The sequence below is a fragment of the Haliaeetus albicilla genome, chromosome 10 (assembly GCF_947461875.1).
Source record: "Haliaeetus albicilla chromosome 10, bHalAlb1.1, whole genome shotgun sequence".
In the NCBI taxonomy this organism is placed as follows: Eukaryota; Metazoa; Chordata; class Aves; order Accipitriformes; family Accipitridae; genus Haliaeetus; species Haliaeetus albicilla.
The window spans coordinates 31,353,740-31,381,260 of NC_091492.1; the positions used below are offsets into that span (position 1 = coordinate 31,353,740).

The window sequence follows — 27,521 nt, forward strand, 5'->3', positions numbered from 1 at the left end:
CCATGAGCTGTTGTTTCCCCAGGTAGGTCAAACAGAGGTTCTCTAATATAAGGACAAGAGGAGGCAAGTCATAAATTGAAGTTTGTATTACTTTCCCCCCCCTGCTCCTTTATAAGCACCCAGCAAACCTCAAATTTAAAACATCTAATTCTGCAGCAATACTTCACTCTTCCACACAAAGCCCTGTGTTAGCCTGCGCTCATCCACATGGGCTGAAACATTACTGACCTGTATCATGTACAGTTGCGCAATTCGATATTCTTCCACACTCATCGGAAGAGGAATACGATATTCCTTTATGAGCATTTTGAATACAAAAATCTTTTGTCCGCTCAGAAACACAATCCAGAAGCTTTTAGTAAAGGCTCCTTAAATAACGGCAAGCAAATGCATTGAGGATCCCTGAAACAGAGTGAGAGAGAAAGAGAGAGAAAGGGGGGGGAAGAGAGAGAAGCAGTTATTTTCCATTCTTATTGCAGAACATCCTATTAGGAGGGAAGAAAAAAAAAAAAGAACAAACAACAACAGGCAAACATTAATTTTTGTAATAGCTATAAGCTTCATAGCAGAGAGAAGAATCCCTGGAGTGCTACCAGACCCTTGGTATCAAATTGAACAGATTCTTTTAGAAGAATTTTGATTTGCTTCAGAGGATACCATCAAAGCTATTACCCTCCCGACCTTTGCCACTGTATCAATCAGACTTTCATATGCAATAGCATCTCCATGGAAGAGATATGACAAAAGCTCAAAATGAATAGGCAGACCTTCTGTTGCCAGACAATAAAGTATCTCTCCAATGTCAGCAACACACCAGAGATGCATCCACTCAAAGGTATCAGGTTTTTATCCTCTCATTCAGCATTCATTCAGCAGCAAGAAAAAGGCAATAATTAGACTTCCTTGGCCCTCAGTAACACCATGATGAAAAAAGTCATTTGGATTCTAACAATAAAGACAGCAGAAATGTACTTTTCTTCCCTACTTTATTCTGAATTAGTGCTGGTAGGACCCCTTGTCTTTCCAAAGTAGTCTACAGGCAAAATCTTCCTGCCACTGATGTCAATGCCAGACTCATTTTTACACTCCCGCTGCATAACAATACAGCCAAAGATCAAACTGCAACATAAAAAAAAAAAACAAAAAAAAAAAAACAACCATCATACCCTACCTCGAGGCAATTTAATAGAATTATTGCTTAAGAATATGGGGAATACAGCATTTACTACACCAAGGGTTAAAGCAGTAACTTTTCAAATATTCTTAAGACTCCCTATGGGCTATGGATGAAGACAATAAAAACAGGTAAGGAAGGGGTGTGGTGGGGGTGGTGATGACAACTGTTGAGGAAGAGAGGACACAAGAAGCAAAGCTGTCTGCTATCAGGCCGAATCAGCCTCAGCAGGTTCCCATGACCGTTCTCCCAGCACACAAAGCACTTCCCTTGCTCCTTCTCAACACCAAAATCCACCTTTCTGCTGTGCCTTCAGATACAGTTGCTGGAGCGAAACCAGCCCCACACCCTACAGCTGGGGGGAAAAAAAAAAAAAAAAAAAAAAAAGAATAAAACCAAGCAACTTATCTAGCAGATTAAACCATGGTCTGGGAACCAGGAAACCACACCACTATCAACAGGCCTCAGCACCACTTGGTGTTTGCACAGCACTTCACCAACCTTTCACAAGGTTTAGAGAGGTTAAAACACATGCCCATGGTCACAGAGCAACCACGGACAAAATTCAGTATTTACAACCCAGGTCTACTGACTTCTAATCTGTGTAGCCCTCAAAGGGCACTGCAACATCTCCGTCTCGCACTAGAGCTGACCCACCGCTGAATTTACACGGGGCACTGTGCACCGCATCCCAGCCAGAGGGTTTGCCTCACCCAGGCACGCAGCCCCCGTGCCGGCATGCTGTCAGCTTGCCTTCGTTTGATTGCCACATTTCTCATTTGGCAGTAAAGCCAATCCATCCTGGATCAACTCTTCTGGAACAGCTATCTGCCTGGTGCTGCATCAGCTAAACAATTTATTTTCAAATTCAATTCTCTGTTTCATTTTATTGCTGTCAGAGCAGTCTGTGCGTGTGAACGGGCGGGGGGGGGGATATAAAAAAATCTGCCCTGGCAAACCCCGTAGACAATAATTCTGGGAAGACTGCGCTTCCCAACAGTGCCATGCCTATGTGCAGAAGTGCATGCATTCACACGCATGTGCAGGATTTCCTCCATCAAAACTAATCCTCCAGAACAGGTGGAGATAGTCTCATTAGGTGGTTTTTAATTAGTGTCACAGCAAAGAACAACAGTAACCACCAGAGGATGGATCTCAAGCACTGGCCCCAGATCTGCATTGGTACAATGCTGGGATCTGAACTCTTGGAGCTAATGGCAGTGGGAGACTCAGCTACATGTCTCAAGAAGTTTGTTATGCTTTAGAGATCTTTGAAAACTAGATTTAAAAGCTTCCCCCCCGACGTTCCCCAAATGCTCTGAAAGCAATTCTGCTCCCAGCATAAGGACATCAGTCACGTCTGCCTTTGCTGCTTGCTAAAACCAGGATATTTCTATCGATTGGAAGAGATGAATAAAACAAAAAATAGAACCTTAAAAGCAATAAAATGGCAGGAAACCAGTACCAAGATGGAAAAAATGTGTTTATAATGAAGTGCCAGGCAGGTAATAATTCAGATGGCCAAGACACAAGAGGGCTTATTTTATTACAGACTAAAAAACCCAACCATTTCAGCCCCAAGCAGGCAGAGCAGCAGTCACCAGCAGCAGCCTCAAAGCACCCGGTGTGCAGCGCACATCTGGCTACTGCAGTGGCTCCTGGTCCAGCTTCCTGCTTGGCTTTACAAAAGCTGAGGTTTTGCTATAAAGTTTCCCTTCAGGTTTCCACCTCCCTACAGTCCATGTTTAAACGCAGTGTTTCAGCTCAGCCTGCAGGTCTCCAGGCAGCAGCAGGTCCCAATGATGTGCCCATTGGAAAGGCAATACTCCCAAAAACTCCTCCGGCAGCTGTCCACTCCAGCTACTGCAACCAGTCCCCAAAAGTTGGGTAGAAAAACACCCTGGAAACACCCTAGGCAACAGCAAGAACCAAATTGCAACCTCAAACTGAGGGGACCAGCAGGAAAAGCACCTGGGATCTGCAGCCTGACTCTGAAGGAGGCACAAAGAGAACAATCATGACTTGTTTGCCTTTTTTAAGCTAGAATGGTTAAAAAAAAATTGTCAAGGTAAGTTTGCAGCTTGGGCTGCCTTTGAGCTGAAAATAACCTGCCCTAACCCTTCTAAGAGCAGTGGAGCCCAGGTGGCAAACCATGAAAGATAAACATGGGTTTTCACCAGATTCAGATCTTGGGGAACACCATGCCAGGTGGTACAGAGGTGACAAAATTGCGCTTTCAGACAACTCACTGAGGACAGCAGCCTCCTTCCAAAGTCTTGGGACTTTATAGAGAATCAAAGCTCTTCAAGACCGCTTACTGTATTGTCCAAACAAAACACAGAAGTTTGTCTGCAGACATGATGGCTGCTATGGAGAGAAGAGAAAGCCCTTCTGGAAGTAAGGGAGCCACGATGCAGCTTTGGAAAACGGGTGTCAAAACACCAGCTGTGTCCCTGGCACTTACACGTATCCAGCCCGTTGCTACAAGCAGCCAGAGGTGTTTGAATGGAGATGCTCAACATGCCAGAATTAGCCAGCAGCCAGTGTTTCGACAGCAGGCTGGATTTTGGCTGCCCTGCCGCCAAGTACCAAGTTGGACTCTCTGTGGGTTTGCCAAACCCCTGCAGCCACACAGCCAGGACCAGTAACCAAGGCTGTTGGCAAAACTCAGCTTGCAGGCAGCTCCTCTCAGCAAGAGAAGAACAATGGTGACACAGGACATTTCCAGACTTGCTGCTATTTCTGCTATAGCCAAGTAGCACATTTGTACAGGCCGTTACTCAATTTATACACAGAGCTGTAGTAACTGTGAAAGCCAGGCACGTAATTTTATACCTCAATTATTTTAAAATCAGGTTCTCAAAGCATCATAATTACGCTCCAGAGTCAATACCCTGCTGCGATGAGTCAGGTCCATCTCTGAGCTATTCCTTCAGGCTGTCTGAAGGCTAACGCAGTGTTCTGCATTTCCTTCTGATTTTAACGGTTTCCCTCACAACAATAACAAACTTTTTAAGAAAGTGCCCTTTCTTTAAAGTGGGGGGGACTACTGGGATCTGCAGATACTGAACAGATCAAGAGACGCAGCAAAATCTCTCCGTTTAGCTCATGAATTTAGCATTTGGGGTTGTCACTTTGAGAGCATTAGGGCTAGCCTCCTGATTACTAAACGAAGTAGCAAAGGACTGATGACAACTGACAGCTTGTAATTAAGGAATAAGAGTTAGTGTGTGAAGGGTGTTTAAACTGTGCTACTGGAGTCCTGGAGTGCTACTGGAGGCCAAACCCCAGCCAGGCTTCACAGGCTGGCCCTGAAGGGTATGGAAACTGAGTATTACAGCAAAAATCCTGGCTCCTTGACATGGTGGTTGGGTCCAGCGCAGGAGAACCACTCACGCCAGTGGCTTCAGGCTACAAAAGGGCTATTACAGCCCTGTTCCAGGCTGTGCTGTTACAGCTTTCCTCGCTGTTGCCTCAACAACTAATTTTTGACCAGCTCACGTTTTCCATGTCCAGGCTGCTGAGCACAGGCTTTTTAGGGGCCAGGGCTGCTATTTCCCATTTTCAACAGGGAAGAAAAAGCCCTAGATGCAGAGAGCAACTATAATGAGCTGCTTCTAGTCTCACGAAGGAGGTTCATTTTACACTACTGTAAAGTTAGAAGACTCGCCCTAGGAAGGAAAAAACCCATCACAGAGGGTTGCACAGCAGCCAGTAGCAGAGGCAGGTACCAGACCCAGGTCTTGGGTTCTTATCAACCACTGCCTGTTCAGGGCTGTGCTGCCTTTTGAAGTTGATAAAAATCTCCCCTATGAAAGATCACACTCATGAGCTAAAGATCGATACCCTTGACTCAGCTATTAAACAATTTTCCTTGCAATGTTTTCACATAACTGAGAAATGAAAGATAATTAACAGAAACAACCGTAAGAAAACCAAGCCAAACACGTAATGGCAAAAGGATGAGCAAAGGCATTACCTAGAGACCTCATCTACCTCCCTAAAAACTTTCTTTAGGTTCTCTACATCTCTTTTATCCCCCAAGAAGATGCCTCCTTGAAGAAAGCAATATCAAAGTGATGTTAGCATTGGTCCCAAGTGTATCAAACCTTTGGACAATGGGAAGCAACACCAGGCTTAGCAGCCTGGCCACCTTCCTTCTCCTGCAGAGTTCCCTGAGGGAGGCTACAGTGCCTGCCCACAACTGGAAGCACTGCGTACATGTTGCACTTGGGTTTATTTATGCCGTTAGAAGCAGCAGCATGAATGTGAAACAGATTCCTAGGACCTAAGTCAGCATTTTTTAAAGGCAGCCTCAACACTCACACCTTGATTAATGCGGCAGTCTCCCTCTTGGCCCAAAAGCAGTCTTGCTCAGCTTTATCTGTCCAGAGTATCGCTGCTGCAAAGACCATTCCCTTTATCTGTTCCTCTGATCCGGTTTGTCCACCATGTCCCTGCCTCTCAGGAGAGGATGTCCATCAGCATCTGCAAAACATCGCTGTCAAACCCTCACCAGCCCTTGCTTGCCAGCCTTGCCTACCCGACCCTTGGCCAGGACAGCACATCCAGCCTGCGATCCATCACGCGGACCAGCATGGCCTCGTAACTGTCCTGCCCACATCCCACTGCCATCTCATTGGGAAGCACCGCGGGACAGAGAGGAACTTCTTGTTTTGTGAATGCATGACGCTTAGCACAGGATCAGCTGCAGCACAACTGTCTCCTCCGATCACATGAATGACTACCACTGTGTAAAGGTCAAGGGGAAAAACAAAATTAATGAGGGTTTTCAAGCCAGATGAATATTGAGTGCTCGTATTTTGCCATTCCCTTGTCTCCCCTCTTCTCCCAACTCCACCAAAGTAATCTCTCCAGTGGGACTGTTTCAAACAATGTTCCCACTGAGAGGTTAAAAAACCCCGACATTTCTATTTAGTAACTTTGCAGCTACCGTTATTTGCCATAACACTGAAGTCTACACTCATAACTGTCTCTCACACAGAAGTACATGTGGGATAAACTGAAGAGACAGAATGAGCTTTTTAAAATCAGCGGTTTTCAATTTTCGGAGCATGGATAGTACTTGCTGACCGACAGCTAGGCAGATTTAAAAACTCATTAGGCCTTGGGAAAAAAAAAGAAGTAATCAAAAGTTAAAGCTCCTTAAAAGTGCACAGTTCACACGCTCACTGCTTAAAGGCTTCTGTCAGTAAGTAAGGTTCTTCGTAATCGTACATCTTAATCGTACATCTAATCTGTCACATCTTTTTCAAATAGAAGTTTTTATGCAGATGCTTACACATCCAAGTTTCATGACTGAGCTTAGATAAAATCTGACAGTGAATCAGCAGCTAATGAACATTTGCCCAACATTGCAAAACCACAATATAGTCCTCCAAGTGCTGGAGTAGCTGCAGCGTACAGCCAAGGTAGGCAGCTGAGCTGGGGGAGCTCCCTGTGCCTGCCTCTACTGGGTCTGGCCACAGCCTACAATACAGTCAGAGAAAAAGGAAAGGGGGGAAGAAGAAGAGGAAAATGCAAGCATGCGTGGAAATCCATTTTCCTCTGGTGTAAATCTCAGGGCAAACTCAAAAGATATCTCAAATGCAGATAGCACTGCAATGGGCTGAGGATAAAACACTGTTTGATAAGACAGACACAGAGCGAACAAGTTGCATTTACAGTACTTGATTTTTTTCCATTATTAGATACAAGTTGACATCACTTAAGAGCTCACTGTAAAGCAGACGTTTACTACAACAGAAGGATGGAATCAGTTCAAATGCAATATAGCTACGCTGGAGCTATTAAATCTTGTTATAGTTCACTGGGCAGCCAAATACTAGCTTGAAGCAATGAGAGGAAAAGGGGTGGGGGAGGGAAAAAAAAAGAAAAAAGGGGAAAAAAAGAACACCACACCAACAAAGTGTGCGCACACACACACACCGCCTTTTCTCCTTAAATATTCCAGGTTATTGTACTGTTTCTTCATACTTTCCATTCCTGTTACTCCTTTAACATCTGTGGAGAAGAAAACTTTACTCCCTTCCTCCTGCTTTATAAGCGATGCTGCAGTGCAGAGCAAGCCAGCCCTCTCTATTCACATGCTGACTTCAGAGGGACCAGGTGAAGTCCGTCAGCTGAACTTTGGTTGGAAAATTAACGTTTGAAGTCCTGCCATGCCTGGGGGTTATGCAATAATGAACTAATAAAGAAGCCATTAAAAGAACTAATATGCACACTGAAGTCACAGATGAGTTCAGAGGGAAAGACAAACCAGCATCTAATCCTTTTGCTGATGCTGGGGATAAAGCTGCATATTAAAAAGAATGCATTTGAAATTAAAGGTTAAAAGTTTCCAAGCATTCTGCACGAACAGAGCAGCCACAAAACCCAGCGTCCTGTGGCCTCGCTGCAAAGCCAGACGCCTCTGTTCAGCTGAGCTAAAGGAACTGGGCAGACCCTGCTTTTAACGGGTTGCTCTTAGTCGACGTCTCTCGGCATTACATGCTGAATATAGGCAGACATTACACACGCACATATAAATACATATAGATATGTAATATATATTTTATATATAGACACACATATATAGACATACATATATATACACACACAGGGAAACAAAAATAAAAGCAGCATTGACAATGTGGTAAGTGCAGCACGTTGGCTGAAAACAGACTGAAAATTGCTGGCAGCTGAGTAAACTACTGTAAAGAAAAATCTATGCAATGCTACAGGCATACAGCAATGGACAGTATTTTACTTTCATTTGTGGCACATCCATTAGCCAAAAGGCCACTGCCACACAGAAGCCTGCGCACGCTGTGGGCAACAGTGGCAGGGAGATGCGATGCTGGCCAAGTTTAAAAAAACATAACAAACATATCTATTTTCCAAGGTAGCCTCCCTGGGAGGCTATTGCATTTACACCTCACATCTCTGGGTGCTACAGTCTCTCTTCCTGATGGAATTCAGAGAGTGAGCAGAAGCGCGCTTGGTGCAGTCCCCACTGGTTGGTCAAGGCTTCACTTGTATTAAGTAGTAACAAGCCAACAAACCAACCCAACCACGCTCTTAATGTCCTGTGGAACGATCCTTTTACCTAGCTTGTAGCAAAAATGCTGGCAGCAGTGAGGCATGGGAGAAAGACCAAGGGTGAACCAGAGTCAAGGGCTGACCTCACCTATCTAACTCAAGACAGCATCCACACCATCCCCTTTCTCTCCCTCTCTGGTAGTTGCTGCACTGGAAATTACAGGGGTTTTTATTACAACAACAAGAGCAGGAAGTCATGAGAGCTCCCACTCTTTAATCTTACCAGTCACTAAGCATGAAAATAAGAAATTGAGGGTAAGAAATTTTGAGAGCGGTGAGGCTGAGGTGCAAGAGCTCTGCAAACGACTGGTGACCAGCTCACCCAAATGGTCCTCGGGTACCCAGCTGAGCACAAACCCAGCCCATCCTACCATGCTCAGACTTGCTTTGGCCTTACAAATGGCCTTACAGCTAAAAACTGCTCAGGAAACAGGGCTATTTATCTTTTTTAAAAGAAAAAATTAGGAATTGAGAAAAACACTTCAAGCTGCAGAAACAAGGAATCTCAGGAGTCTCCAGATTGTTTACAGACATAAAAGGCTTTTGCTGTCTAACCTCAGTTACCCTCACTACAGTTCAAGCCCCTTTCTTCTTGTGCTAACCTCACGAGAGGCAGCAAATGGTTCATTAACTATTTTCTTCCACAATTCCTCTTTTTCATGTTCAAAGACGCATGTGATGCCTCTCTCCCTTGTCTGTCTTCTTCACCCCTTCTCCCACTGATCCACATCTCTAAGACTGGTGTGAGCCACAGCAGCCCTAAAAAATGAGGACAACTTCATGTCTTTCCTATGACTCTTGTTCATATATCTCTGCATGATATTTGCCAACAGCGTAAGGCAGTTGATGGCCACTCAGTTCGAAACCCATCGCAGCCTTATCTCACCTGCCACAGAATGGCAACCACACAAGCCATTCCCCATTTTATAGCTTATTCTTGGGCCTTTGCACTCCTCTCTTCCAAATTATAGCCCATTTCAGACTATTTCTCAAGGCTATTTCAAATTTTTATCTCTAAATACTTGCAGATCCACTAAACCTGTTTTTGAGACACAAAAATGCTATTTTAGGATTTGAGTCAACATTGGATAGACTCTGGATTGCTTCCTCAGTAACTCCCTGTTCAAACTGAAAAGAGACATCAACAGCTACTCGACTTTTTCAGTAGTTACAGTCTAGATGGAAATAACATTTCATTACCTCACTTATGCAAATATAATGTGGAAAAGGGAACAAACATTCATAGCTGGTTTAAAAAGACTATTTCATGGAGGGAAACACTGTATGATTGCAAAGTCAGTGTTATAGCACCGTAATACTTCACACTGGTTTCATTAGGCTGAGATTTGCGTTGCCTAAAGGCAAAACAGGGATAGAGAAAATAAGTCCTACTCCATCAGAAGAAACTTGTAATGACACCTAAAATTCTTGCATGGGAAGCAGACAAACGCAGCAGTGAAGGTTGATGAATAATGTTGCAATTGAGATTGAAAGTAAGAGGCCATTTTGCAGAAGAACGGTAAATGTTTAATATCTCTGTTGCGTCTTTCATCCATAACACCAAAAGATTAACAAGGTTTCTGTGGCTGCGTAATTTCTTTGGAGTTTTGATCTTGGAAATAATTACACTAAATATTTCATAAGTGCCTTTGAAAGTGGGTTGGTTTTTTTAATGAAGAAAAAAGAACCGCTAGCTGCTCTCAGATTGCAGCAGGATAATGAAGGTGCCTGGATAATCAATAACCATTTTCAGTTCATTATTCAGCACATTTTGGGCTGGTGTTATTTCTTCCCCTTTAACACTCCTCATCCCACATACAGAGTGATGTAGCATTTTTAAACCATCAGATCTTACTGCTTTTGCAAATCATCCTTAATGCTAACCACAACATGGAACCCCTAGCCTCTAATAACGCCTACATAATTTATAGGTTTCCAGGGTGTTTTCAACTAAGCAGACTGCAAGCTGAGGCAGAGGAGGCAAAATTGAACTACATGCCAGACCAGTAGAGTTTCTTCTTTGGCCTGGGTAACAAATGGCTGCATAATTTCTGATGCTTATCCCTCAACTTTTTAAGAAGTCTAAAGAAGGGTAAAGTTTCTGTTTTAAGTCACTTCAACAGTCCCCAGCTCAAGAGCCATGGGACAGGTAACTCCAGGCTCCTCCATGGGGAGCCACCGTGGGGCTGGTGCTGCTGATGGGGCCAGGCTCTTCGCTTTGCCACAGATCCAGCTGCTGCACTGGGGTCACAGCTGCACCCCAATGAAACTCAGGACCTTTGCAGGTTTTTCCAAGACCTCAGGCAATGTATTCTGGGAAGAAGAAATGCCATTGCATTGCTAGTGGTTGGGACTGAATGGAGTCAAGGTGGTTCTGACTGAGGACAGAAACATTTCCATGTGCTGCTGGAAGAGGAGACACCATTCAGTCACGCAAGGATTAAATCAGGAACCTTCTGGAAGTAGGAGAAAGTCCTCCCTGGAGGAGGTTAACATCTGCCTCTGCCTTCCCACTGGAGAATACATATTTGCAAAACAAATGAGGCTGAAGTAGGTTTAAAGCCCTAAGAGAAAGCAGCTTTTCCTAAGAACTACACAATATTGGCTCATCTAAGACCCAAGACTGCCCAAGCAGCCTAACCCCAATGCTAGAAGAGTTATTTTTCCATTGCATATCCAGGAGGGATATACATCTTGACACATTTCCAACAGAGTTCATATAATGACAAAGACAATTCCTGGTGGTAATTCTCCCTCTAACACCACAGTGACTCATTGCTGGAGCACTCCTGGCTGCCAGCATTTTCCTACACTACTGCCCAGTCATCCCCAGGGGTGACAAACCCAGAACCAGTGCCAATCATCCTAGAAGCTACTGTGACCGCTGTGCTTGGTGAGATGAGAAGCCCTGAAGCAAGGTGAAGGCCTAAACTCCTTTTTTACTTCTTCGCACCAGCTTAAAGAGCCCCTTTGCAGCTGGAAGGTGTCCTACTCGCTTCTTCCAAACCAGGATGCAATAGCCAGTTCAGGCAATGAGAGACACCCCAGAGATACTGCCAAATGTTAATCCACATCCCCAACTCCCACCGCCCCTCTGAAAACCCAACAACTTCCCACACACACCCCCCCAAAAAAACCCTGAGGGACAGACTATGATCACTTAAAATTTAGCTGAAGCTGGAAACTGAATCCAGGACTTGGGAAGGAGAAAGGCACATGGATGAATCCATCAGACCACACTCACTTTCCAAGAGCATAAGCAAAGGAAAAGCAGGTACCACGTGGAGACAATTCTCTCTTTAAGAAAATCAAAACCTTATGATTACAGAGTGGAGTTAAATTGGAATCTGCCTGAGACATCAGAATCCCCACTGTAACCCCCAACCTCCCATAAGATCTTGATTTATTAGTTTAGCTAGAAACTTGGAAAAAGCACACTATTTATTGGTGCCTTTTTTCCCCCTAAGTAACCAGGTTTTCACGGCAAAGAAATGGAAGTGGACAGTACGTTATATAGACAGAATGCAGGAGGCAAATTGAACATGTATTTTGTAGTTAAGATACAGACTGGTGAGACGAAAGACACAAAACGTAGGATGCCCTGCCATACAGTATCGGAAGGGAAAATACAAGTCAAATTACATCTATACCTTCAATGCAAGCAAACCCTAGAAATGAAATTTAAAAAGCATCCATAAAACAGATACCTACAAAGCATTTAAAGTGCTATTTAAAAAAAAAAAAAAGTTGGATTTTTTTTTCTTTTTTAATCACCTCTTCAATTTCTCCTCTGAATGGACCAACTACCTTCTCAACAGCCCTGATACTTCTCTACTGCCACAGCCATCCATCTTCAGACTTCTGACAACACAGAGAGACCTTCACGAAACTCAAGGCAGAGGACACCTGCAGTAAAGTCAATCATAATAAAACACCCAGGTGCTGAGACAGAATTGGACTAGAGGAGGCTGATTACACTGCAGAGAGTGACATTGTCACTCCCAGGAGGGAAGCCAGCTGCACCTCTATATATTTAAGTTCTGTACAAGCTTCTCAACACAAAGTACGGCGTGTTTCTACATAATACTTATAAATCCTTCTCTAGATTAAACTCAGGGCCAGCTGTATAGTCTTGCATTTGTTTGGTTTTCTTGACATGCAATTCAATTACCATCTCCATCATTTTGCAGACCTGTCGTGAAGCAAGATGTGATATAACAGGGAAAGAAAATGGCACCGTGAAAGGAACATGAACACCTCCAGCCAGTCTGGACACCCTCAGTCGGAAACCCACAAGTCCCATCAGGCCAGGCTCCAAAAAAAATATAATAATAAATGATGAATTCACCGCAAGCCAAGGACAGGAGCAGTGCCTAAGAAGACAAACGCAGGTACTGGCAAGAAAAGAGGAAACAACACTGTTTCACTGAGTCACCCAACCTGAATAAGCACAGGCGTAGGAGAGTGGCTGCTCCAGACCTACAAGAGCAGTAGTGCCTGGCCGGTGCCCAGCTGTACTCCTTGCAGCCATCTCACAGCACTTGATAGATGCATTAAAGCTCTACCCTGGCCTCAGTAGCTAGGGCAACCATCATTATTCCTCATTTGGGGGGAAATTGAGGTACAGAGAGAAAAATTATCTGGTCCAACATCCAAGAGAGAATTAGCGGTGGAGCAGATTCAAGATTTTCTGGGTCCAACTTTTGCAACAAAGTAATTTTTTTTAACTAGAGGAGGGAGTGGGGTAGCCCAAGTAAATTAAGTTGCCCTGATAACTAGCCCAATTCTGCAAGAATAAAATGCAAAAGAATTTTTTTTCTTCTTACCAACTGCCTTTGGAGGTATCAGTAATTTCTCCAGAAAATAAAGTAATTCCTGGAAATCACAGTTAATAAATTTCTCCAAGAACCCAGAGGTTCTCTGCACACATTCCACCCCATCTCCTGTAGCATGCAGACATGCCCTTTTCCTGCAGGAAAGCACCTAGAAGCTTCAGGAACTTTTCTGTTTTGTTTAAGTCTGGGTAGATTCAGATTTGCTTGATGCAGTAACTTGAATGAAGACTAGCAGAGCTGCCCAGGCAGCCTGCCACCACGTGTAGCTTCATGACACTCAGGATAAGCACGGCCACAACCAAACACTCACCCCTCCCTCCCTCTTCTACAAGGGCTACAGATCTCCTGACTGTTTCTACAAATGACAAGGAAAAACACTAATCAAGATCAAAAGGTGCTCAAACCCTCACTTAAATCAGTATCCTCAAAACCCAGTGCAAATAATCCTTGCTGTGAATAACATTATCAGATATAATTAAGTTGTGCTCTGAACCCAATAGTGGCATTAATATCTTGGGAATCACAAACCAAACTAACTTTTCAGCTGTCATATCCACAAGACAAAACTCTGAAGCAATTCCTTTGGCCTTTTATTCTGACCCATTTTGCTGCTGAACCCCTCCCATAGCCTCTCCCCACTGCCACTGGTTTCAAGAAGCCAAAATCTGGCTTCACTCAGACTCCTCTCCAGTAAATAATTCTCTCTTCTACAGAGAATTTCTGGATGTAACAAAGCATTCAACAGCCGTAGACCACATATTGTGGTTTCAGCCCAACAAGGCAAGCAGAGAGCTTTCCCAAGGGCAGATTTCTCATGTTCCTTGAGGACTCGTGTGGAATTCCATGTGTTTTTATTCCTCAAACTAAATGGGATTTCAACTGTCTTCTCCAGCTACAAATTAAACTTCACAAGCCAATCAGGGTGTCCTACAAGAAGGCGTCATTTTGCACATATGGGACAAAAGAAAGCAATTTAATGAGGATCAAAACAAAAGAAACAAAATCTGTTTCCTGACCCCTGAGGCCTGTTCAAGTAAACTTACTTTTCCTCTGTTCCCCATCAAATACCCAAATCGTATCTGGAGTGCCCTTTTTTGAAGTGTTCCTTATAAGAAAGTGTTACAAAAGCAAGTCCACAAAGGGTTATGGCACAAGATTTCCTTTTCACTAGATGCGCCATAGGATGGAAACCTTGTTCCAGCCTGACAATGGCTGCGGAAACAAAGCACCGAGCAGAAAGTGTCAAACCCTATCAGATCAGATTTCAGGGACAGCTCTGAAGGCCTTGACCAAGTGGTGCAGTTTCCTGTCTTAGGCTTTACAATTCTCGCTACTGTCTGGCCAGTTGTTTCCCACCTTGAGAATTTCTCTAGTATCGCTGTTCCAGCTTTGTCTGTCAGCTATCAGATAGCAGGAGTGCCGCACAGCTTTGCAAGAGCCACACATGCCCTTCATTAAAGGGCATTACAGCTGTATTTATATCTGCCATAAATCTGCTTTGTAAACAGTGACCTGATTCAGGATCTGGACTTTCTTAGACGGCAACATCAAGAGCAAACATGTATCCTGGCCCCTAACCGACAGCACCAGACCTGCCTGACCACAAGAGGAGATGCTGCTCACCTGCCTCGCATGCTGCAAGCGTGACAGAATCTAAAAAAGCCTCTGGAACTGGCAGGTAGAAAGTCAAAAACACCAAAAGCTGGAGGTTTTGGCATATCCAGAAAGCGTTAACAGTGTCTTGCAGGTAGAGGAGCCAAAGGGCTTGAACATTTTAACTTTGGTCACAACATGGCATGAAGAAAAGGACAATTATTCTGAGTGATAAAAGTTACCTGCACTCTACCTGTAATGCAAGTGTCTGAGGGACAGTTAAGTTTGGATAGTTTAGTCCAAAATTCACTGCAAATGCTGGCTCACAGTCAAAGCAGAAATCAGTAGCTGAACTGAAAATAATATCCAAGTTCTCATTCCAGGCAGCAGACTCTGTTTTCTCATCTCATTTCTATTTTTCTATTTGCTGCCAATTCAAAACACTCTGACAAAAAAGTCAGCTCATTAGACTTGTTCTTAGAAGTCTTAAGCTCATATATAAGAAGTTAGTATTATCAACAGAGTCCATAAATTGCAGCTAAAGTACATAAAGGAAGCAGTTGTGACATAAACCTGATTTAATCTGAATCAGGTCGCTACAGTCAAAGAAGTGTTTTTCAAAATGTTAATTGATTTTTAAAAGAATATATTAAAGAGGGTTCTCAATTAATAGAATACTTTAAGAAGACAAGCTAGAGAGGATTGTCCATTTTATTAATACAGCAATTTAACAGCTATTCAACATCTAATAAATTCTCATTAAAAGTCAACCCACCCCCTTTTCCAGCAGACTAGCTACCCGTTTGTCAGACACAATACAGCTTCATTAGCCTAAAAGTTCAGTTTCCGCTTTTCCACAGATTTGCTTTTATTTTGCTTGTATCAGTAAGCTGAAATCCTGAATGACAGCAAAGTCCAGAAATCAATAACACAAATAGCATGTTAGTCTTTCACGAGTTCTAGATGGTATTTTGATGTAGCACTCCCAGCAATGCCAGCTGCAATAGCAGATACAGTCAATTGCTGCAAGAGCCCAGTAGGAAACCCCTGGGTCTACCTACACAATGCTGCCCAAACGCACAAGGCAAAGGCTTGTCTATGAGCTCTACCTTGTCTGGAAGAGCACACAAATGATGCCTTTTCCCAACACCTTTTCCACCCAAGGACTACCCAGTAGCACCTCATAGCCTGCCTGGAATTGCAGGGTGTCGTTGAAAAGAGGACATAAAGCAATCTCTGCTTTTACCAGAAAGTTCCCACTACAACCTTGAGTTTTCAGATTAAGCACGGTCTTCACATATGTAGCGCACAAGTAGACGCATTGTTCTAGGTGGATACGTTCAGCCTGTGCCGAGGCTCCAGAGACCTCGGAGCGAGGCTGGCTGACCATGAAACAGCTACCGCAGGTCGGAGCTCAGGCAGGACAGCTTGGACAAGCCCTGGGGTAGGGCACCAGCAACATGCAGTCCTCAACACCTCTGAAGAAACATATACCTAGATGTCTTACAAAAACAGACAGGAGACACATTAGCAGAGAAAAGCTCCTGTAAGGGCACCCCTAAAATAAGTAAATAAATAAAACCAGAAAAGCCCTATGGCTCCAGTAGGAAAGGTTGAGCACTACTGAGCAGAGAGGTGCCACATGAGAGCAGCACAGCAGCAGCCCCGTGCTCCGTGTCTGGCCTCATTACTGCGACCTCAGTGCAGAAGGACTCTATCTGCATGGATTTCACTGCAGGATCAGAGCTGTAGGAAGTCCATATAAAAGATAACAGAAACTGAAAGAGGTTACAACTAAGGCTAATACCACCCAAAAGCTAAAGCAAACAAAAACATTCCAGCCTATCAGCTTTATCCGCAAAAACTATTCAAGCTACTCTTAAGACCATAACAGCCATATGCACAGGCTTTAATACAGAGGGACACCTTTCCTCCAGCTCCTGTGGTTACAATTTTAAGGAACAAATCCAGACATCAGCAGAAGGGGAAGTTCAGGATATATACAGCATCAGTTTCCAAGAGAATATTTATCACATCACGTGAGACCATCATTTTTAGCCAACTTGGCAGAAAATAGACAAGCTGCAAAGCTACCCTAAAAATACCAGTCACGATAATTACAAGAAAGAAAAGCAAAGCATAAGAAATGGCAGCAGTAACAATCCACACTTTTAGTGACACTCTGCTAACAATTTTTTTTTATTATTAAATACACCACTTCTAAAAGATTGTCTCAGTTGCTCAGGTGTGCAATTTATGTGTTTAGTTTTATGTCATGCAATTAAGATACAAGCCAAGCTCATTCCAGACTGATGCCTTATGGCTTCATCTGTGTGATTTACTAATATATTTATCCCTCTCCACCTCTCTTCAGCACAGTACCATAAGTTTCCAAATTCTGGAAGTCAACTGCCCCCAACAGACACATTCATAACACTCCCAGGTGCAAGCAGGGCACCAAGCCATGATGGCATGAAGAAATACTGGAGAGAGTTTAGGAAAAAAAAAAAAGACAAGTTGCCATTGTGCATCGGCTCCATGGTCCATCTCATCTGGTGTGGTGTCAGAGATGTGCAATGGGTGCTTCAGAAGGATGCCCATAACTCTCACAAGCTGTTACTTACATTGCACCTGCCCATACAGGAATCTTCTCCAAACCCCAACCAGCTAGTGGCAGGCTTATGTCTCTGCATAACATGCAATATAAAGCTCTGTTTCTTACCAGGACTAGGAATGTTATCCGAGGAACAGCAAGGCAGCTAGAAGGAAAGTGAATCAGAGCATCATTATTTGGGAACTGAAAAACTTTTGATCTGAGGGCAGACTGTTGGCTCGCCCAGACCGACAGGTCCACTGGGGTAGCAGCTCACATCAGAGAAGGTGGCCAATCTCTCTGACCTCTATTGGAGGCAATTCCATGCAAAAACAAAGCAAGGAGGAACAGAAAAAAGTAATTTGAAATTGTGCTTCTTGGTAAGGGGTGAGGTTAACTAAGTAAGAGGTCCTTAACCACCCTCCTAGTTGCTTTTCCCCTGAAGATGAGTGCTGCATACCATAGCCTGTCCGCCCTGCTGATGTATTCCACTCATTCACCCTTACCTTTTAGTGCAATTACACAGACAGAACACCAGAGGAGAGAAACCACACAAAAAAAAAAAAAAAAAAAGGCATCCATTATGTAAATCCAGGAGCTTATCCTCTCTGTTCTCCCGCTAAAATATAAGCTTTTGCCAAGAACCAGCTATCCCTCCTTCCTCAGGACAGCACTATTCAGCTTCAGCATTTTTTTATAAAATTGATAAAGATCAAAAACATCCAAAAGCTAGTAAAAAGCTTAACAACTTAGCCCTAGGCTAGAGGTGGAGAGGAGAGAAGCTGGCTGACCAGCCGGACAGGAGCCACACACACGGGTGAGATGCCTCCCTGGCCACATGCTGGTGACAGTGGCTCTTCCCAAGGCGCGAGCCAGAACACAAACCAGCTCCCCCGCCCCGCGATGAGCAACTGCAGGACTTGCAGGAGTCAACAGTTGTAAAAGAAAACTTATTTTTGTCACTGAAATCAGCAAGGGTGACTCACAATAGGCTCAGGGAGCCTCGTTGATGAGTTTCATTGTTATGCACCCTTAATTTTCAAAAATACCCTGAGTGACAATAATGACAATAGAGCATAATAGCCATAATTAGCTAATGGGAGAGAAAACTTCCAAGTTCCAAATTAACCAGAATTGCTACTTCTAAAAATGCATCAGAAATGAGTGATGCAGTTGATCCCTGTTGATCACTGAAACTAAGAGGGGGAAAAAAAAAAAAAAAAAATCTAAGGAGATTGGCCATTCTCTTCTGCAAATTCAGCAACAAGATCCTGATAGCCCTGTCAGGAGAAAGAACAGGAGCAAGCACTGTTCAGAGGTTCAGACAGCTGGCTTCGAGGATGATTTACTGCTAAGTACATTAGAAGCATATCCCACTTAAAAAAATAAATAGGTCTAACTGTATCAATACCAAGGAAATCATTGCCTTCTCAAGCACAGGTTAGCACATTTTTTTTCCAGTGGGGCTAAAGAGGAAAAAAGGACAATGGCGAGCTTTGAAAATGACTTGCCAACTAACTGATGGCTCAATACGTACATTTTGGAAAGCTTTCCGTCTCACATTTTACGCAACTGAAACCACTCTCTTAAAGCAACCGAAAGCACCAGCAACACTGAGAAGCCAACGTGTAACTTGCTCCATTGATTTGGTCAACGCAAAGAGCAATACAGAGAAGCAGACTTAAGCTAGCGGTCAAATTTAGGACAACAACTACTGCTTCTTAAAGCACCAAAGTTGGCTGGAATCTTTATTTAGGACTAAAGTCCAGTAGCTTTCCTCTGAATCGGGGATAACATGGAAACTATTCTCCTTGTGGAGTTTATTTTGAGCTGAAAATATTTTCCAGTTTCATGCTGACAGACAGGATTGTAACTACATTGTGTTACAGAATAATGACTGAATTTTCAAAGCCTGTCACAGGGGAAAGTAGAGAATGCTACGTTTTCCTCTTTATGGTATTTGTTGCTGCAAAAGTTTTTACACTTTCAAAATAAGGTCATGTGCTCCTTTAGTACAAAAGGACCCAAATAAACAGAGCACAGCTATCTATCCCATCTATCATCCCAGGCAAGATGAGATAATCGGATTAGCCAAACAGTTATAAATTGACCATATCTGAAGGAGAAGGAAGTAATTTTCTCATATTCTTCTCCCTGGGAATCACCTCCAAGATTTTCAAAACAACAGTATCAGCCTCCCAAACACTTTCCAGCACTGAGCTCCTCTGGGATTCAGGGACAAATTCCTTCAGCCTCTCTGGAAGCCCTGCGTTAGCTTGTCACACTTATTAGAGAAAATGGTTTGCTAAGATGACGTGGTAAAAGCATGCATTAATACTGCTAGTTTTATCCACACCTCCAGTGATGTTCTCAAAGAGCATTCTTGTGAACGGCTACAGAAACCCTCCTGGCAGAGGCTCTTCCGCTCTCTTCACCCAAGCCAATATGCATTGGGTGCAGCACGAGGGGAGATTACAAGGACAAAGTGGATGATTTTCTGTGTTTCTCTAGCATCTTTCACTCTGAGCAGCCCAGTAACTCTTACTTCAGAAATGCTGCCAGACCAAGGGCAACAGGAGCATCCAGGAAGAAAGCTAATGAGCTTGAGGAGGTTTTAAAGGTCCCACCCAAAAGAGTGAACTGCAAAGTGTGGTATTTGCACCAAAGGCAGCCTTCTCTGAAATCCCACCTCAGCCCCTTGTTTATGGTTTGACTTGCCCTAGGACCAACGCTTAAGTTATCACTTGAAGTCCAACTCAAAGAGGAAGGGGATTAGTTAACTAAATGCATCTATACCTCTAGAGTTCAGTTCCTACACCCAAAGACACTTACAGTATCTGCCATCTGTACTGAACAGTTCTTTGGAAGAAGCTCTCTAAGCCAGCATGGCAGATGAACACGCACAAAGTGATGGTAACAGCAAGCACAACCCACTTAAAGCTCTTCAACTGTGAAGGTGATGCCAGTATCTCCACATTAAAAGCCTTGTTCAACACAGAACCATCAGCTAGACAATACCACATGTTTTTTCTTTTTTTTTTTTTGTGAATGGCAAGTTGCTAGTTTGGTGGAACACAAGGTGCCTTGTTTTTCCCCCTAAGACACCACTAATCCTGTATGCAGAGCTAAAATATCTCTGCTCCCCAGCCTGGTGTTCTCAGTGTCGAGAAATACTGGAAAATGAGTGCTTTGATTCACACTAAGGACAGTTGAAAGAAACATCAGCAGTTTTTATTTTAAAATGCATGCAGCTTTGTGCACAGAGGTAGGAACACTCCCAATACCCTTAGATGTTTTAGCATGTACTAATTCTTCTGAAAAAGGTGGTAGAGACAAACCTTTCACTTGATAGAAGTGTCCTTCTCAGGGCCAGACACAGAAGCCCCTCTCCTCCTCCTCTCCCCAAACCAGCAGTCCCATCCCTGGGACCCCTCCTAGCGTGCATCACACACCAGGGGACCAGTGACCATAAGGTCCATCCTCAAGCCTGCCTGGCAACATCAGCTTCTGCAGCTTTTTGGCTTAATCTTCTCAACTCCAGGGGATGGAAAAGACATCTCTTGGATTGCCATTTCTGTAACTGGCACCCCTAGTTAATGTTGAAAACCCTCTGCCCCCTTCCTGCAGCACGATTCAGGCACAAAATTAGCACAAGCTAAGCAATACAGAGAGTGACTGTGCTGCAGTCATGAGGGTTACTACACACCACCCAAACCCATGACATTTCCATAGAAACCACAGGGGGAAAGAGAAAAGCCTCAAAAAGCTGACAAGATAAAAACACACATGGCGAAATAAGTAATCCTGGTGGGCAAAATATACATGTGCAAGATCCTCCCCAGGTCTCCAGCAGCTCAGGCATTCAGAGGTAACACAGTTAACACCAAACTGATGCCAGCAAAACTTTTTTTCAGTCCCTCAGGCTGCCTGATGGGAATAACCATACTTTTCCAGTAGCAGTATTTCAGAGGACAAGCTTGTTGGGCATTATAAGCAACTTTCTTCCCTGTTTCTTACAGGGGTGTTCTTGTCGCTAGGGTCACTAACCACAAAGGAACTTCCTTAACTTTTTCTTAGATTGGGTAAAGCCTTCCAGAACATATGTTTTCTTCATTAGCAGGATCAATTAAGCAAATAAATACTGGAATGTGTAAGAGAAGCAATTGATTCTTTTGGTCAAACCAACCTCCCTGCAGAGAAAAAACACCCAACAAAAAACCACATTACTACCAAGAGCACACATTTTCAGCTGTAAGCTAATAGGCCCCTCCCAGCAATAAAAGAGCTTAAATATGTTCCACTACATACTTGCCAATTCCAGAGAAGTGTTTTTGTGTGACATCAAAGAAAAGGAAAGAGAAAAAGAAAGAAAACAGTCAAGAATGCTAAGCGATGGGTTTTAAATAATTTGGGATGCTCTGCCCTTGTTCTGGAAAACTAGTCATATTCCAGTGCTTGGCAGAAGCAAGTAGGCTCTACTGGGAGAGACGCAAACATGTGCAGGAGGAGGTTGTTTGTTACAAACTGAATCATTCAGTGAGATGCCCGATACATCTCCAAACCCTTTCCAGATAGAGGAATAAAATCCACAGCTTGCCCGGTGCTAAGCTCAATTGACTACACACTATAGTACCTTTCTACAAAAGCCAGAAATAAAAGCCAAGCCAAATTCCAGGAGGTTTGGAAGCGAATCTGGACACAAACACTTTTCAAAAGGTCAGAGATGTTTGGTTCAGGCTCATTAGCTCAAAGAACAACAAATTTTAGTGTGACTGTCACCAGGACAGTACAGAAATTCCCACGACAAACACCATCTTCATGCAATAAAAAGCAGACTTGCTTACCATGGCACAACACGAAGCTGCCTGCAGTACTTAAAGAGAAGCTGTTCTGCTCAAACAGCCCACCTCAAATTAACATCGCTTGTTCCAGGCACACACGCACTCATATCACGTGCAATTTACACCGAGCAGCTCACACCACTGAATCTTTGCTCTTCCCTCTGCTCAGCTTATACAAGTCTACGAATCACGCCAGTTGTCAAATGGGGAGCTTCGTGAGCAAGAATGCAATGTGTGCATCTTGCTCTCCTATTATGGTTGTGATGTTATGAGCCAATTGCCCCTATTTTTCCCTTTGGTAAGCCAAAGCTTTACCGCTAGCATCTTTCATACATAGCACATGACTTTCTGCTCAGGAAAAAAACATGCTTGCTTTTTGGGTCTTGAAAAATACTTTAGCCTGACGGATATGTTTTTTCTGGAATTAGTTTCTAAATATATACTCTACCTACCACTTCGTCAAAAGCAGAGCCAAAGACACTAACAAGTCAATACATTAAACGGTTTATCTTGTTAGAGGTTTTAGAGCTACTTAATAATGAGTTCTGGTAACTGCTGCCTGTATTATGTTTATTATTCTAAGAGAGGCTTTAAAAAAAATAAAAACTGTGTAATAGCATAACCTTTCCTTTCAGCTGCCTAAAAATGCCATGCTCCAATCATCACTAGCAAGAAACTAAAAAAAAAAAAAAAAATTATCAGCAGAAGCTATAAAATACAGTAAATTACATTCTGAGAACAGCTTTACTGCCACCACATTTTATAGAAATCTTATTTACAATTCACACATGGAAAAAAATTAGATATACATGAAAAAGCAAATCTGGACAGGAGATAGATCAAATATGTTGTGTTCTCTGAGAAGCAGGATAATAAAAGCAGAATGGTAGACTAGAATCTGACCTTTAAGGGTCAGTCACATTTTCCATGTACTGTTAAATATCTCTTGCAAAAGAGGGGACGGGGAAGAATCAATTCATAAAAAAAACCTGTCAGTGTTTACATGAAGTAAGCAGTGAGAAATTATTATTTTACAAATCAGAGCAAATCTCCCATTACTTATCTGGACAAGAAGAAAGTTTAGCGTCAATCTGCTGATATTTTGGCATTTAAAGGTTTTACGCATCTCTCAGAGTTTGAGCCTCTGAAAACAGACAGGCACTTCCATCGCACAAAATAACATGCATTCCTCCCTCTCCAAGTACAGAGGCACTGAAGGGCACAGCAGCTGAGTTCACAGAGCACGAGAAGAGCGTAAGTATTTCTTTAGCCAATAAAAACAAAATTCAAAACAAAGCTACAAATACAAACTCAACCTGGACTGTGAGCCCACTGCTTCGGGAACAAGCTGTTTGCCCTTTAGCTTTACTTACCTTCCTGAGCAAAAAGGCATTAAAAGATGCTGACATGTGGAATCAAAGTTGCTGCCACTTTACTACCTGGACTAAGGAGCCATAGGCTCATACCGGAGAGTCCCCACCCCTTCATCATCTCCAACCAGTAAGGAATCCAACATTTATTAAGAATATCTGGTCATTAGGATTCCACATTAAACAAAAACAATCAGGTGAAAAATTTAGATAAACTTACTACAGCTTAAAAAAAAACCCCAACAAAAAAACCCAACCCAAACCAAAAAAAATCCAAACAAAAAAAAACAACAAAAAAAAACAAACCAAAAAAAAACCCACAGAGCAAGCCCCACGGCTTTTTCTGCTTGCTCATTTCACAAAAGCTTGGAACATCTGCAGGAACCAAGTATATCCCAGGGTGTACTTACTATTTATTCCCAGGCAAATTTCAAACCACCACCCTTTGCCAGAGCTGGCTGAAAACATGACCCTGTGGCTGCCCACCTTCAGCCTGCATTCCCAAGTGAGGATGACACTGCACAGGGCAGCAAGCAAACACCGAGGCTGTGGGTCCTGGGCAAGGCACCAGCCACCGGCCGTCATCCTCTACAAACGCTGCTTATCTTTGCCTATGGCAAAGATTTCCTTCATTCGGCTTTTCTGCTCTGAGGCTACTTTCAATCAGACTCAGGAAGATGAAAGGAGATACAGAGGCATGGTTAGAAGTAGAAGTAATTAGGATGCCGGAAACTAAATCAAAACAGAAGATACAGGTTTTAAGGAGTTCACCTCTGTCACTCTCAGACTGAGAGGATAATAAAAATGTTTCTATTCTAATGATGATCTTTGAAGAAAAAGCCTCAGTATTTAGTACAGTGAAAAAAATAACTTTTGAACTGAACAAGCAAGTAGCACTTCCATTTATTTCCATTTCCTTAGCTATGTCAGGTAAGATTACCTCCATTGTATGTTTCCATGCATGACTCAAAAATCAGAAATATCCCTAATTTAAACCTAAAAAAGGGATTTGAGACACTGTAGCCAGGTGATGCACCCATGAAGAGCCAATACAGCAATATGTAATTCTCTTTGAACAGTTAGGGGTTTAGGGTTGTTTTTTTCCAGGGATTTTTGTTTAATGGTATACTTTTTTTTTTTACCTTTCTGCCAGCTTCTCTAGAAGAAAACAAAACAAGCCTTTGTGACTAATCCTTAGCTTTGCCAGCTGACAAAAACCACTGCATTCCCACAACACATTTAAAATAAAAAGAGAATTACAATTTATCATTGGGGAGGGGAAAATGTGAAGCACACACTGGTCCTCTGCCTTCCCCCTCATCCCCAAGGCATCGCCCTGCACTGACATCTTTAATGACCCAGGGCTGGTGCTGCTCCCTTCACATCAGGGAAGCCTGTACAATACGGTGATGCACATTGATCAGGCAGGAAAACCACGTTAAGGCAGAGAGAGAACTGCCTCTCTGCGATACAGGAACCACTGTGAGAAGTTGCCATGGAGAAAAGGGAACTGCTGAAGTGTCCTGAGGTACATGGTGCCGAGAGACATTACAGCAAAGCCAGAGGGAATAGAGAAGCAAATGGATTTAAGTGCTCCCACAAACCTGAAGCTTCCAGACAAGAAATTACCAGTAATTACTAATAATATAATTTTCATGCAGCACTCATCAGCACGAACCAGTTCTGTCCTTACAACAAAGAGGAACAACAAAAGCCACAAACAGTTACCAAATTAGCTTATTAAGATCTCTGGGATTTTTTTCAACCTTCCTAACCATCAAAATTGGTCTGAATGCACAAACATGATTACAATAAAAAGGCCCAGATATCTTCTGGACACGGCAGCCTCAGAAACATCACCATGCTGCAGAAAGCATGCACGGAGGAAGCTCTCTTTCAAGGGAACAAGGGCTGCTCCCCTAGATTTGCTACCCGTCCTGCAATGCTGCTCCTTTGCAGGAAGAACTGCTGCACAGGAGGAATTTAGGAAGCTGTTACTCCAGTTTCAAACACGCTCCTCTTTAAAAGAACACACACTTAACCAAAAGGCAGAGGTAGCTAAGCAGACTGTCCAGACCACAGCTCATGCAAAAAAAAAAAAAAAAAAAAAAACCCTAAACAAACAACAGCACAGTCAAGAGGTACTAACTGAGAGCCCAAAGGCAACAGCTAATTTTCCTCCTGTGTCTGTCCCTACTTCCCATCAAAGTACAGCCCTGTATGGCAGAAAGCCTAACCACGATCAGATACTCTTTTTGTTAAGATCCAGGCACAGGCGACACTGCCTATGGACCAAAGCAGCTTCGTCTGTCCAGCAGGACTCGTGTATGTCAAAAATATAACCTCTAGGATGAAAAGATCACAAGGCCCCTACTGATGGCCTGGTAAAGAAGATGCAATCATTTCAGCAGCAAGGTGAAGCAAGTCCTGAAGAGAAGAGAGGTGCAGCAGGACAGAGGAGCACTTCGTCCGGCTCTGCAGAGCCCTTCCCACTGCCTCTCACCAGGAGCTGGGGCACCAGGACGGGAGAGGAGTCCTTCGGCAGCCGCTGTCCCCAGCCGGCAGGAACAGCAGCCAGACCAGGACACAGCTCATTCCAGAGACGTTTTTAGCACGAAGGAGGGAAGAGAGTGCTTAGCTGTCCTGTATTACTGCATCCACTCAGTTTCCAGAATTTCAAACTCTGTAATGATACGGTTCCTGGAAGAGCACTTCTAACCGAATTAGAGGACATCTCGTGAGCACGCCCTTGGCAGCAAGAAGACCATGATGTGAAAAGACTCCTGACTGCATGATCCAGGCCCTCCATAATTCAGTTACATGCCCCTTTTAGCAGAGGTGAGAGGCAGGTGTTTTAGAAGCAGCTTGCTCTTAAGTTTGTGTTTTCTGGCTGGGGGGGGGGGGGGGGGGGTTGTATTTCTGGGGCGGGTTTTGGTGGTGGGGGTTTTTTGCTTTGTCATGTCCCATCCCACCCCCTTATTTCTTTTAAGAGTAAAATGAATTTTTTTCTTTCTCCTTTACCAATATTGGTTGTGCTGCTGAGAAAGCCCTTGTACCAGAGCAATACTCAACTCAACTGAAGATGAAGCATGGACTCAGTTTTCTTTTGAGCAGGCAGGACAGAGACTCTAAGAAGCTTCATCCTACACTAACCAGGTTTGGCACTGCCCAGATACGGTTGCGTAAGGAATTTTTATGCAGTGGAAGAAGAGATTTTCCGCAGCAACAAATACTTTATACAGTCGTCCCAATTAAAACACCCACTTGACAGTAGATTCAGCCCATCCTTGGATTCATTCATGCTCTGAAACATGCCCTTAAAAGGAGAGTTAGTTGTTCTTTTGCATTAAGCAAAGCTGTGTTAAAATGTTTGTTTCCGATGGAACAGGGAGACAGACATAGGGAGGAAGCAAGCTGTGTCTGAAGAGCAGAATTTCTGGCAGATGGGTCAAGAGCAGCAGCTGTGTTCGCAGAAAACACATGCATCTTTACATACTTAGGGTTGCCATTTGGAAAACATCACAAGAGACAGTTTACGGCAAGGGGAAAAGGCACCGTTTTTGACAACAGGTGTCAGGATACTGTTCTCCTGAACCTTTCCAATGGATGTCTCATTGGGCATGGAAAAGGTCAACATTAATAATGAAGCTGTACCGGTTCATGACAGTACCAGAAATACCATGTACCATCTTTACTGCAGTGTGATCACCACATGCATGAGAACAGCCCTCACTTACGAGTCCAAGTTGAGCCACTGCTGTTCCCAGTCAGGCTCGAATTTCCTTGGCAGCACTGTGGCCCTGCGCTTACGCCCTGTGCGCATCAGGAGCACATTTCTCCCAGGGAGAGCGTAGAATTTACCTACACAATGCGCAAGGGATGTGAAAGGGGAGAAGCAAAAAAGTGATGTGTTTTGGCCTACGTCCTTGATGTGAAGCAGGGGCCTAGCACACGGATGACTAAGATGACAACCTGAGCAGCAAGAGCCCAAACAAGACTGCAATGAAAGAGTTC

General features: G+C 43.5%; 1 protein-coding gene across 12 annotated transcripts in view; it reads right to left on the minus strand.

Annotated features, from left to right (window-relative positions):
* PITPNM2 (phosphatidylinositol transfer protein membrane associated 2) overlaps positions 1-27,521 on the minus strand; it is a 142,536-nt gene that overhangs the window by 71,394 nt on the left and 43,621 nt on the right. For 10 of the 12 annotated variants that reach the window (XM_069794798.1, XM_069794800.1, XM_069794802.1 and 7 more), the window contains exon 3: positions 229-402. The exons of 1 other annotated variant lie outside the window; for it this stretch is intronic. In XM_069794798.1, coding sequence (XP_069650899.1) covers positions 229-306 — 78 coding nt within the window. In that variant the 5' untranslated portion in view covers positions 307-402. Of the gene's footprint in view, positions 1-228; positions 403-17,425; positions 17,463-27,521 lie in introns of all 12 variants that reach the window. One more of the 12 variants, XM_069794794.1, reaches the window with a different exon arrangement.